This window comes from Ailuropoda melanoleuca, chromosome 10 (assembly GCF_002007445.2).
Source record: "Ailuropoda melanoleuca isolate Jingjing chromosome 10, ASM200744v2, whole genome shotgun sequence".
Taxonomy (NCBI): Eukaryota; Metazoa; Chordata; class Mammalia; order Carnivora; family Ursidae; genus Ailuropoda; species Ailuropoda melanoleuca.
Window position 1 is genome coordinate 94,822,395 of NC_048227.1, and position 13,639 is coordinate 94,836,033.

Genomic DNA, 13,639 nt, shown 5'->3' on the forward strand with positions numbered 1-13,639 from the left:
TTTTGAGTTGTTATTTCATAAGAATCTTTTTATTTAAGTTACATCATAATGTAGTTAACCATTGCAGCCTTTTTCAACTCTTAAAGTTTTGAACCAAGATGATATAATCGACTGTGCTCCGTCATCTTTTGGAGAGAGGGAAGAAGTGTGTAAAAGGGATTTCCCCTCAGATCATGAGCTGTGAGAATAAAATAGTTGTGAGTAAAAATGCTTGTTTCTGAACCAGAATAAAACCAGATGATTTGTTCAGTATGAAAAGTAGTAGATTTAAGGAGAAGTCAAAAAATTGCACAAATACAAGAAAACTACCACGATAGTTTGGTTAAGTAGAAATTATGATTCTGTCACTTTAAGAAACAGAATTTTTAGTAATTTTTCTACTCGTGCTGAGAATATTCTTCTACTTACAATGACTACTTTTAAGTATATGAATATTTTCTCTTTAACTAGGTTTAATGTATGTTTATATCATAGAACTCATCGTTTCTCCAAAGTAAGCTTAACCCGAAATCAGTAAAGATTCGGAAGATTCGTTGTAGTTAAAATTGGGGTCGTGAAGGGCAAAAGCCCATGTTTTTCAGCCTTTGTTAAAGAATCCATTAATGCAGCATGACAAGTAAGTACAATTTAGTGGCTCCCCTGTTATTTTAAGCAGGGGGCCTTCTTAGAGGACACACAAACAAAGTCAACACAGATCACCTCTGACCCCAGGCGTGAGGCCAGAGGTCAATTCCCAAGGGCTGTTCAAATTCTTCCTTTCACATAGTGCAGTTCTGACTCTTGTCTGGGGCCACAATCCTTTGATAACAGAGTTTTTTATTGGGAGAGAATTTGATGTGAGTGTATTAGGTCTTGTTAACATAATTCCATATTGTGTCTGCTCAGCAGGAGAAGTTTTATTTTAAAAGTAGATTTACTGGGGGATAGCTCTTTGTCCTCAGGGCAGGAAGTCCCTTGGCTCTTCAGACTCCGTGTGCTTTCCTGTCTGCTGTTGCTGGTTCTGATCTTGGAAGTGACAATTGCATAATTGGAAAGGAACATGGGAGTCTTCTGATTGAACTTATTTTCCCCCATTTGGGAGAAATGGGTCGAAAATAGAGGAAACACATGTCACACCTCCCTGCCTTTAATATCTTCGCTCCTTTTAGTTCCCAGTTTTGCTCTGAAAGCATCAGAATGACCGAAAGATCCGCGCTCGGCTTCACTGCAGCCAGTAGACCAGCTCCAAGAACGACATGAACCACACTCTACCTTTGTCAGCCTCTGTCCTGCATCAGCTAAAAAAGTTAATGATGAAGTGTTGAATTTTCGCGTCAAGGAAAATAGCATAAACAAGCAGGCAGTGGAGTTGTCTACAATAGAAGCTGCCACTGCGGCTTTGGTCGGATGGGCCGAGATGCACAGGGCTCTTCTGGGCCTTCTCACCATGTGTGAGTGTAGGCCTGCCTCCCACGGAAGTCTGCTCGGGGGCCAAGAGGGCGGCAGCTTCCAAAGCAGCAAAGTCTGGGTCACGTTCTTACGACTCAATGTGGCTTCGACCTCCAGAGTTGAATCAAGGGTTGGGGGCTGTGGCTGAATATAATCATTCATTTCTTCAACTATAAAATGCTGGTTTTCTTTTCCAAATCCACGCCCCCACGCGCATTATGAAGGCATCTTCAAGTGCCCACGTCAGAATGCAGTTAGGAAAACAGTTATGAAGTACCTGCTGGGAGTGGTACACAGGCAACTGACAAAAATAGCAACAGTTGCGACCAGTGGCCTTTGTGTTTGGCATCGCAGTGCTAGAAGAGTAAGCGTGGGTTTCTTTCTGGGGTCCCTCCGATAGGTGCAGCCGCTGTAGTAACCAGAGAAAAATGTCACTGCTCTGCTAGGAACAGAAACTTAACAAGGATACCTAGCCGTTACATAAGTAAAGTTTGAAAATACAGGATGTTGTCCCTCCCCCCCTCCAGGCAGGCTGTCTGCAGAAACTTTATTTGTAGTTAATTGTTTGGAATGGAGCACATTTTCTCCAAGACATGTTACAAATGGTAGCTATATTCCGGGCAGAAGCCTTTTTAGCCCATAATATACCTGAAATACAGTCCCGTGCAGTTAGCAAGACAGGAGCTAGCCGCCGTGTGTCACTGTGGCTATGCATTCAGCCACGCGGAGAGTGCGCTCCGTGGCCCCCCACCACACTCGCGGGGAGCAGGTGGTTAGTGAGGCCAACGGGTGCACGGATGTCCGCCACCAGCTGCTCCAGACGGAGAGAGAAGTACGGTTGTCAGGGATGCAGCGGGCTTTCCTGTATCCTTCCTCCTCACCACTTCCACCGGGCGGGGCCCCCTTCTTGGCCACAGTGTCCAGGCAGCGCTTCTCAAATGGTCACGAGCCCATGAATTGCATGGGAGTTGCTAAAATTGCAGATTCTGACTCAGCAGACCCGAGACAGGTTCTGAGATTTGAAATTTCAAACAGGCTCCCAGTGATGTCGACGCTCCTGGCCCACAGACCCGTGTAGGAGCAGATGCGGACAGGGGTGGAGGGTGAGGGGGGCACATGGCAGAGGGGGAAATGCCAAGTCAATTCAGAAGCAAGTGAAAGAGCTGAGCTCTGTTGCTGGGTGGGAAGAAGTGGGTGAACCCTGGAGCTGTATTTCACAGCTTCATCTCACTAGAATGTTCTAGGCCAGGGCAGGCAGGAGTTTTGCAAGACAAAGCACTTAATCCTCGAAGAGCAGCGAAGCTAAGCATAGTCCCAGGTGTCTTTCCTCCAAACAATTGCATGCAACATTGCTTTACGAGCATCTTTTTTGTGAAAAGTGCAATATTAAAGCAGAGTAGGAAATATTAAAATAATCAGTAAGGAGTAGATCATCCAGGAGCCTCACAATGTAGGTCCTAGACTGTGTTCTAGTGTGTGAGTCACTAGGGGAATCAGCGTTTCCCCCAGGATACCAAGGGTTTCTGGTGCAAGTGGGCAGAGACCCACTTTGGTGAACTCTGATCTGGATACGCTGTAGCAAAGCAGCTAGGAGGGGGCCTGGTTTGAATCCTGTCTCCCCCACCAACTTGCTGGATGTCCTCGCGCGCGTACATGCCTTTGTGCCTGAATGCCCTCTGTCCTATTCAGAAAGTGGACCTGAAATTAGTACCTACCTCTCAGGGTGGTGGGGGACTTAATTAAGTTATCCGTGTAAAACCCATAAACCCAGAGTGCCCCAGCGGTCGTGGTGGTGGTGAAGTGAGTCATTTGAGGTTATAGGCCTGGAGTCCAATTTCCCATGTTGCTACTTATTACTTGTGTGACCTTGGGCAAGTGACTTAACCTCCGTAAACCTCCGTGTCCTTCCTCGTAGCATGGGGACAATAAAAGTACCCATCTCACAGTGTTGTCGGGAGGGCCAAAGAAGGGAAACTTGGCCCAGCGTCTGGTGCGTAGTCAACAGCAGCTACTGTTCTCACGGCGGGCAGAGCAGCTGTGTCCACATCGTCCTCCGAGACTTGTAGATTTTACAAAAACGTCTCTTGGGGGTGAGGAGGAGGCTGTTGTTCACTTAACCCACCCCCACTGGTCCCCACAACCAGAGGGGCTCAACTTTTTTAAAAATGTGATTTAGAAAGAAAGGGTTTGAAAATCAGTCTTGGAGCGACGATGTGCCGTGGGGCCGTGGGGGAAGGTAAGTGGTCTCCGTTTCCAGGAAGCTGACATCTGCCTTTTCTATTTCATTTCCTACAAAGATTGAAATAGCAGATGGCGAATTTAAAGAGCTGCAGGTATATAGGACCTAAAGTTACGGGAGGCTGCACTGAATAATGCAGATAGTTCTGGTCATTAGATGTACCATGTTCAGTGATCACTTCGCAGCATCTGCTAATAGACCATACTCTGTTTTCTCCTCTAGATGAGCACCATGCCCGGACTGCCCACCCGGCCCTGCTTCTATGATATAGATCTTGATACAGAAACTGAGCAAGTCAAAGGCTTGTTCTAAATGAACCCGACTTCCACAGGACCCAATTCAGGTAGGCTGCTGTGTTTTCTACTGGCTTTTTCTCCCCCTGCCCCCAAATAATTTTTAGTTTCATTTTGTTTTGGCTTTTTAATATGTACTACAAAACATGGTGTGAGAAGTAATTTCCTGACTTGGTTACTGTGAATTCCTATGTAATAAGAGCCCATGGCTTGGGTCACTCCTAGGTGTGGGTATGCAGTTAGATGGGCTCCTATCCAGTGAAAGTCAAGTCATGTCCCCTATGAATATAGATTTGTTTAAGGCATCTCTTGCCACCAAAAAGGAATCTTGGGGTGGGGGGGGCACCTGGGTGGCTCCATTGGTTAAACATCTGCCTTTGGCTCAGGTCATGATCCCAGGGTCCTGGGGTTGAGGAAAGCTAATAGTGTCCCTCCTTATTCACGGGGCTACCGTACTGAACACCGGGTATACTATGGTTTTCCCCGTATGTACATGCATATGATAAAGTTTCATTTACACATTAGGCACAGTAAGAGATTGACAACAGTAGCTGCTAATAAAAGAGAATAATCATAACAAAATGCTGTTATCAAAGTTATATGAATGTGCTCTTTCTGTCTCCCTCTCTCAAAATACCTTATTGTCCTGCACTCACCCTTCTTCATGTGATGATGTGAGACGATAAAATGGCTATGGCTACATGATGAGGTGACGAGGGCAATGACGTAGGCGTCGTGACATAGCTTTAGGCTGCTGTTGACCTTTTGACACTATGTCAGAGGGTTCATCTGCCTCCAGACCACACTGATTGTGGATAACGAAAACCGTGGAAAGCGAATCCACAGATGCGGGGGGACTGCTGTGTCTGCAGTCATTGTAAAAGCATAACTCTCCCTTCCTACCACCACTCTCTCAGCACAGAGTTAGACCCCCGTGACAGAGGAATCCGGGGGGGTGTTCATTCCCTGGGGCTGCCGTAACAGCGAGGCCCAACGGGACTGCTCAAAACAATGCAAACGTCTTCTCCCACAGTTTGGGACGCTAGAAATCCAAAGTCAAGGTGTCTGCGAAGTCATGCCCCCTCTGAGACTCTGGTAGGATCCATCCTGGCCTCCTCTCCACTTCTGGGAGCTGCCAATAATCCTTGTTCCTCAGCTGAAGCCACATGGCTTCAGTCTCTGCCTGCATGGCCGAAGCAGCCTCCCTGTGTGTCTCTGTCTTCCCGTGGCAGTCTCTTCTTGTAAGGACACCAGTCACATGGAATCAGGGCCCACCTTATTGACCTCATCTTAACTCGATGACATCTACAGAGACCTTATTTCCAAATAAGGTCACTGTCTTCGTTCGGTACTGGGGGTCAGGACTTCCGCCTGTGTCTTTGGGGACAGTGTAACCTGTAACACTCAGCTGTGGCACAACAGGTGGCCCTTATACCACTGGAAAGACACATGGAGACGGGACAGGTCCTCCAATGCAGAGGGCCCAGTGAGTCACAGGAAGGACAGGGCAGCAGAAATGAGGCCCCTCACTCTCTCAGGTTCCACACAGTTTAAGGGAGCTGAGCTCAACTTGGAGCTCCCTTAAGCAGCCCGCAGTGGGGGTCCCTGGTCTTACTCATGTCTCCCCCTCAGTACTCCCGCCACACCTGCTGGCTACTGTCCTCACTTCCCTTCATGAAGAGAAATGACCAGCCTCCGAATTGTGCCGCCTGGAAAACTCCCCATCAGCAGTTGTAAAGGCTTGAAGCTGCTTTTCTTCATCCCGTATATCAAACGTGTCCTCACCATAGTCTCAAAACACATTCCTTTTCCCCAACACCCCCTCCTGCCCCGTGCAGTCTCCCCACTCACTCCCGTTGCTGTTCCTTAGCCCAGCACCCCTCCCTTCTGCCAGCACACTGTGGGCCTGCCCGATGAACTCACTTGACCTAAAGACACTTTTCTCCAGTTGCCTGAGCGATGCCCTGAGCCAAGCATGCAGGACTCTCATTTTTGTTGGTTTCATGACCAGTAGTCACCATGGGGAGATTGTTTTCTTTTTTGGTAAGTCTTTGTTCCTAAAACGCTGAAGGTCTAGGCTATGTTGAGAAAGGTAAGGGACCATACCTCTATGAAATTACATTAATGCAAGGTGTGGAGTTGTTTGCTTTTGTTTATATGTGCTTGTCACTGAGGAGCAGGGGCTGTATTTAGTTTTAACCACAACCACGTTTCATATCTGTGTCAGTTCTGAAAAAGGAAACTCCACAAAATGGACTCAGGGAGACTAATTTAACAAAGAAGCCTATAAACAGGAGCCTTGATTATGGTGTCATTTTGGTCTTTGGGTAGAACTGTGGGTTTCATGTCAAGAACCCATCATGCTGTATTTCTGCCGTGTGTCACTTTTCCCCAGAACAAGTGTGTATCATCCTTCATCTCCCATGGATAGTACTTCTCCAGCCTTGTGGTCTGTTTTCATTTGTTCTCCAAGAAGGTGATAAAAACCCAATTATACCTGGATTATTGCAGTTAAGACTCAGGTAACGCCAAGGGACACGTCCTTAGCTTTCTTATCACGTACGCTTAAATCCTTAAGTTCTGTTCCCTNGCTTAAATCCTTAAGTTCGTGTTCCCTCCAATTTTATTGAAAGGTTGAGCAAGGGGTGGAGGTCAGGATGTTGGCCTGCGGAGATCACGTCAGTGTGTTAGGCACTGGGCTAAGCGCCTCGTGTGGGTGGGCACAGCACCCCTGGGAGGCAGGTGCTTCCCCTGCGGTCACTGAGAGGGGGTGGCTGAGGAGGGACCCTGACCCACAGGACCGCAGAGCTCTTTCCACTGCTCGGCCCTGCCTTCCTTCCATAGCTGGCACGAGTTGCTTTGCCATGCCTGTCCCACGTCATGCTGGCATCAGCCCAGCAAGGTGAGCAGTTTTATTTTGGAGCCAAAAGAACTCTGGCCCGGGAAGGCCGACAGCATGCTCAGGTGGCACAGCTGATAAACACAAATGTCGAGACTCCCACCGGGATCCACGTACTCTATCTCACCGCATCCTTTGTGCCCAGACCAAAGGATGCCCTTCGCATCTCAGTCACAGTGTGAGTGAACTTCGGCCCCATTCTAGAAGACGGTAACCAGTGATTTGAGCAGACCTATAATTTTGGGATCATCGGGTGATTTTTTTTTTTATAGCAAAAGATAATTATTTGGGTGTTAAAAGCTGTGGCTTCGTCCAAACTCTTTTTTGTCAAAGTGTAATAGGGCTATCTCTCACTGGACTCTCACTGAATGTCATTTTCCCTTCCCACTCACTCATCCAAGGCTTTTTTCTGGTTCGTGAACTGCCCAGTCCCATTTCTAGACTGGCAGGGCAGTGGTTCAAAACCCATCACTTGACCCTTGCTTGCACAACTGAAAATGGATCTGGTGTCACAGGAGGAAACCTCTGACAAAACAAACATTCCTTCTCAGGGACTCTTCAATATATTTTGTTTGTTTGGTTTTTTGTGGGTTTTTTTTTAAGGTTTTATTTATTTATGTGAGAGCAAGAGAGCACAAGCAGGGAGAGAGGGAGAGGGAGAAATAGGCTCCCCGCTGAGCAGAGAGCCCAGTGTGGGGCTCGATCCCAGGACCCTGTGATCATGACCTGAGCCAAAGGCAGACGATTAACCAACTGAGCCACCCGGGTGCCCCAGGGACTCCTTGGGATAATGACCCCACAGACAGTCTCTCTGTTTCCTGGGCCCTCACGTATGGCATATGGCAGTCAGGGACCACCTTTACTAACAGTCAGAGGTCTGTGGCTAGTGAAAGTCCAAAAAATAAAAATGTGAACATTCGGATGGCAGTCAACTTTGGGCATCGAAAGAGGAAATATCTGGTTGGTTGTGCTGCTCCCATAGCGGTCAGACTCCAGATCATTCTGTGCACTTGGCTGCACAGCAGCACGCTCATTATTCTTTGTTGCACGTGCTGCAGATGTCTACCACGTGGAGGACTGCACTCCGCTGACGACTGCTTCTCCCCTTCCAATTCCCCTCCTTTCCTGCTCACCTCACCCTCTAGGAAATCGCCTGAGACTTAATAGGAACAGGAGATGCCAAGAAGTCACCAGAATTTGAGCTCTTGCTCCTTTCCAAGGCTCCGCTGTGGTGCCTTCACTACTGTCAGAAGAAGGGCCTGATGCGTTCTTCTGGATGGCCCTGAACAAAACGAATTAAAATATGCTGTTTGTCCCAATGAAACAGACCCTGCCACGTTACTCTTCTGTCTTTGGTTTGAAGATGACCCCAGGACATGGGGTTCTGATTTTTTCCCTCCCCTCTTGGTATCTCATTCTGAACCTTTATTGTATGTCTGAGTCTCAGCGGGCTTCAAGTGGACACAGTGAAGTCTGGCAGATTTCCTGAAGAATTCGGATACCCCCTTACTTCATCCCTCGTGCCGTTACGGACTACAGCATCGGCTTGACTCTAGTCCTGCTCTACATGTTAGTTACTCACCAAAAAAAGTTTTTTTTTTAATTCCACATGCAAAAAAGAATATAATACCAGCTCATTTCTTCCCTAAACAACTGCGGTTAGAGCAGAAATGCTCAATGATACTTAATCATCATAAATCCATCTCGAGTATGTTGCTGCCTGCAGCCCTTCTGTGGGCACAGTTTGTCATCCCGTTATAAGCCACAAGGTTGCAGGGCTCCCTAGGGGAGCACTGGGCTCTGTGCTTTGGGTCTTTTTAGTTTCAGTTAGTGAACATATAATGCAACATTCACTTCTGGAGTAGAATTCAGTGATTCATCACTTAAATGCAACACTCAGTGCTCATTGAAAGTCTTTTCAAGGAACTGCTCAAAAACTGTCTATCACCATTATGCTCCGAGAAAAAGGTCAGCATCACCCCGAGCCATCCTTGGGGTACATAGTTGGAACTAAATGGAATATTTGGAAGCTTAACAGTTGGGAAGTTCTTAACTTCCTTTTAAAGAAACTTTTTTGGGGGCGCCTGGGTGGCTCAGTGGGTTAAGTGTCCGACTGGGTTTTGGCTCAAGTCATGATCTCAGGGTCCTGAGATCGAGCTCTGTGTCCAGTTCCACCTTAGGCGTGGAACCTGCTTAAGCTTCTCTCTCCTCTGTCTCTCCCCGCTCTCGTACACCGTCTCTCTCTTTCTCCCCCACCCCCCCAAAAAAAGAAGAAAAGAAACTTGTCTGTGCACGCTTTGATTTCTTATCAGTCCCATACCAAGATAGAGTGTTTCATATATTCTGTCTTCATAAAATTCTGAAATTTTTTTTTTCTGAATAACTGGATAACGATAAACAGCTGATTCCTTTTTAAATTCTCACCATAGCTATTGCATTTCCAGTTTGTAAAATCTGTGCTCACACTTTCCGTACTTCTGGCCAACACTCTGCCTTTTCTTAAAATATGGAACCACCTACTCTAAGCCCCTAGAAACACGAAACCACTGGATAGTAAGGTCACATGGCCCATCAGCTGGTCCTCCACCACACACCTCCAGTTTGGAAGGTCCTTCCAGACTTGCCTTCCTTGGGTTGTTTCCAGTCCACGAAGCCCCCCGTCCTCCCCCTTACCCTCCTCTCTGCCTCAGGAGTCCCTGATTCTCAGGGGAGGAGCAGCAGAGCCGCTGAAGTGAGGCCGGCCCCCTGTCTGAGTGGGGGGCAAGGTCTGCACCAGGCACGCCTCCCTTCCTCACTGCAAACGTATTTCCTTTTTGTTGGTGATGATTATGCTTGCAGGGCTTCTGTTTTGTTTGCTTCCCTGACGTGAATCAGGCTCTAGGGGAGTCTTCCGAGTTCCTGGTCCCCTGCCTTCGTCACTGTCTTCTGTTCTGAAGCTAAGCAAGCATCCTTTTGGACTCCTGGCCCCGCAGATACATTCTTCCATGCATAAATTCAGACGAAAGGCCCAACACCTGCGTTTACATTTCTTCTGCAGTGGTGACCACGTATTTTCTGGAACTTAGGTGTTTGCTTTGTGTGTTCTTTCTAAAATGTAGTTCGAGCACTTCTCTTTCGAAAAGATGGCAGGTTCCAGCAGCGTCCGAGTCTTAATATTCTTTGAGAGAAAATAACAAAGCTTTCATACCAGTAAGAAGGGCCAGACCTCCTCCCTTCCATTCGTGCCCTAAATGCATTTTTCAGACCTGGCTTTCAGTGCCTGCCATGAAAGAGAAACCGAAATCCGAGGCGACAGGATTCCTAATCTAAAATCCTGAGCGTTCTCGCTCAGCAGGACCCTAAGACCATAGAGCCCAAATTTAGAATTTTGGAATTTCTGCCCTATCTTCGCAGGGGTTCAGATCGCTGCCTGCAGTGTCTGTGCGGACCTGGTCACAGAGCAGTGCGGCATCGGATTATCCATTGCTCTGAAGTAAAAAGATGCCAAACGGGGATCCCGGCCTCGTCTGGTGAAGAGAATCACTTATCTGCTGTTGAATTTTCTTTCGGTCTCCAGCTCTTTAAAGCCCTATTAACAGTTTAACACCACAGGGTAAAAAGCTGTTCTTAAACCCCCGGAAACATGTGTTTGTTTTCCAGGCTCGCAAAACCGACTACTCCTTGCCTTTTTGCTGCCGTTGGAGAAGAAAGTGAATTTGAAATATGCCTCTTACGCAACGCGGGAGAAATGGGGAAATAGGCCAAAGATTTAGTCTTTGTTCGAGTCCGAATTCTGTGTGCAACCAAGTACAGTGTCCGGTAAAAGGACCTCCACTGAGTTTGAAAGAAACTAATTTATTTTCCGTTTCTGCAGAGTTTATATTATTTCCCACTGCTTACACTTCAGAAAGTTTATTTTATGGGGATGGAGGGATTAAAAGAGTGTGAACTAAAAGGTAGCGTTTTCCACTCTGGAGTTTTCTATTTTGTCTTTGAACTGCAAATAAACATGTATCTAGAAAACCAACCAGCAAGTTTTCCATGCCAGATAAAACTCCCTGCTCACTAGAGGTAACTGTTCACGCTGGGGTTGTAACCTGACGTCAGTTTTCTGGAAAATTGTGACTATAACCAGGGCTTTGGAAATCTAACAAGAAAGAAACACACACACACACTCACACACACACACATATCTGGTCCGTTGTGAAATCTTCTGACTGCCGGAGAGTTGTAATATCCTGGAGAACAAAGTGCATTTTATATCCAGAACTGTTTTCAGGGCTTGTGAAGTTTGCATCACTTACCTAAAAACTAACGGGTTGATGCTCACTTCTTCCCCCAATGAATGAATCTCAATGGCCATTAAGCTCTCCAAGGCCCATAGGGCAAAGGAAAGCTACTCTTAAAGGTCAGGTGTTTGGCAAATGTTTGTCCATTTGTCCAACCCTTCATTCATAGGAAAGAATGTTCTATGGCCTGGACCCCCTTCCCGGGAGTTGCTGACCCTTTTTGTTTCCATTTTTTCCTACAATAACATAAAGTTATATAAAAGTTAAGACAAAACCAAGGATTCAGGAGCAAACAAGAAGTCATTGTCCTCTAAGCAGTATAAGTAAAATAGTCACCATAAATATCTTAAATGTCCCGCAGGCACATCCTGCAGGAGACCTTGCCGTCGGATCTTTCCTGCGTATTCTTGCACTACACCCTTCAGTGACCCTGCTCGGTAGTTGCTCTCCCCATAATGTGTCTTTATGCACAATTTAATTTGTTCCAAAACACAGCTTAATAACTAGAAAGCCTCGAGGCGCCTGGGTGGCTCAGTTGGCTAAGCGTCTGCCTTTGGCTCAAGTCATGATCTCAGGATCTTGGGATCCAGTCCCGCATCAGGCTCCCTACTTACACCCTCTTGCTTGCTCGCGCTGTCTCTCAAATAAATAAATAAAATCTTAAAAATTAAAAAATAAAACAAAAACAAGAAAGCCTGCCCACACCAAGACTGTATCTCAAGAACGGTTTTGCTTGGTGGTTCTGAAGGGTGTGTGTGGCGCTCCCCCTCCCCGTCCTTTATCTGGAAGTACACCTCTCCAAACATGCAGTCATCTCTTGTCTTCCGTATCTAACACTTTGAAGGTCTTAAGGGTCCACAGAAAAGTTGTTCTCCACGTGACGCCCTGAGTAAGCGGTCTTGCTCAGGAGTTCATTTTTTAAGCGGTTGCCTTCTGTTATTTGACTTTTCATAATTTTCCTCTGCTATTCAGCTTCATTTTCTATTTTTGAAAGTGCTTTTAGAAATCTATATTCCAAGGGCTTTAGACCAGAGACTTCTTTCCTTACCTCCTTTCACCAGGCAGTTGGCCAGTTCACCAAAAAGAAAAGTATCCCGGACACACATGTGGAAGAGGTTTTCAAACACTCACGAGGAACAGCCCGTAATCCAGGTGTTGCTGGGCACCCCAAACTATTTTCCCATGTGTGGCCTCATTAACATCCCCTAGATGTCCTAATGCGCCTTTGATGGATCGTTCTCTCCCATTCGCTAACCTGCTACGATAGCAGGTTCATTGACGGGCTCATCAGCTCAATGACTTGAGGCCTTCATCCACAGGAGAAGGTGTTATTTTGGGGAAGAGTTCGTTGTCTACCATCTCTTCTGAGGTCAAGGCCTAAGGAAAAGAAATCATACAACCTCTGACCTGGTGATTTTAAGTGAGAAATCTTCCCCCGATGTGCAGATCTTGATCTCTCTCTGCTTCTGTCACTGAAATGTGAGAAACCACTGACAGACCACAAATGGCGGGCGACACGGGTGACGCACCCACGGCACAGACAAGTGGGCTCGCTCCCTCCCTGCTCGCACTGCTGTAGCGACCACACTGGCAAAGGTCAAGACCCAGCCCAGGAGAAGCATCGAGAGCTCCCAGGGGAACACACCATGGGGATCCACTGATAAAAAGGGAGCGATGCATGCAGACTCAGGGAAGTAGCAGCCAGGCAGTTAGCCAACCCATCCATTACTGTTCTTTTTATTCTTCTATTTCCGGGGTTGACCCCATTAAAACAATACAGGAGTACTCTTATATTTTATACAGGAGTACTGGATATTTTAAAGAATCCTCAGGTCTGACATGACCCAGGTTGGTTGGTTGGTTTATAGTTTACACATTCCCATAAATCAGAGGGTATATGAAACGTACCTTATTTATTCCAGAAAAATCTGCATACACATATTCCTCCATAGCTTTTGTATAAATGTATAGGTACATGGGGGTACAAGTTAACTAATAATAATTGCATTTTTATAGCATTTGTTACGAACCTATAATACATATCCATTGAAGAAGTTGACTACCGTGGAAGACCAGTTGGTTAGTAAACAGACCTTCATGTGGTTCCTTAAACTCTAATAGACTGACCAGCTGCTCCCCAAAGAAGCTCTTCTAATAGCCACACTTCAAACAAGGGAGAACAGACCAGAATTCAGGAGTCCATGAACTTGAATGGGGGAAAATTCCATCTTTGTTTTTACTAACCTCTACCTGTAATGTAGCAGTTCCTTCAATTATGAATGTCAGCAACAAGCCACAGCAGGAAAACAGTACCTGTGTCTGCCACCAGTAGAAATCACTGGTATTTTAACATGACATTCCAGTTTCGACAGAAATTCAGAGCAGCATTGATGCTCATTGCAACCTCAGAATGATAGCTACTAGACCAGCCGCTGCCCCATCACTTCGAGTGTAAAGAGCGAGCCACATACATTGCTATCATCTAATTTGATTACCTTTTCAATATCTTAAT

At 46.5% G+C, this 13,639-nt stretch overlaps 1 protein-coding gene across 1 annotated transcript in view; it reads left to right on the top strand.

The window, feature by feature from the left end:
• LOC117804225 (monofunctional C1-tetrahydrofolate synthase, mitochondrial-like) overlaps positions 1-10,865 on the top strand; it is a 114,689-nt gene extending 103,824 nt beyond the window's left edge. Inside the window, exons 8-9 of the mRNA XM_034670790.1 lie at positions 3,890-4,010; positions 10,499-10,865. Of these exons, the coding sequence (XP_034526681.1) occupies positions 3,890-3,979 (90 nt within the window). The 3' untranslated portion in view covers positions 3,980-4,010; positions 10,499-10,865. The remainder of the gene's footprint in view (positions 1-3,889; positions 4,011-10,498) is intronic.
• The last annotated feature ends 2,774 nt before the right edge of the window (positions 10,866-13,639 follow it).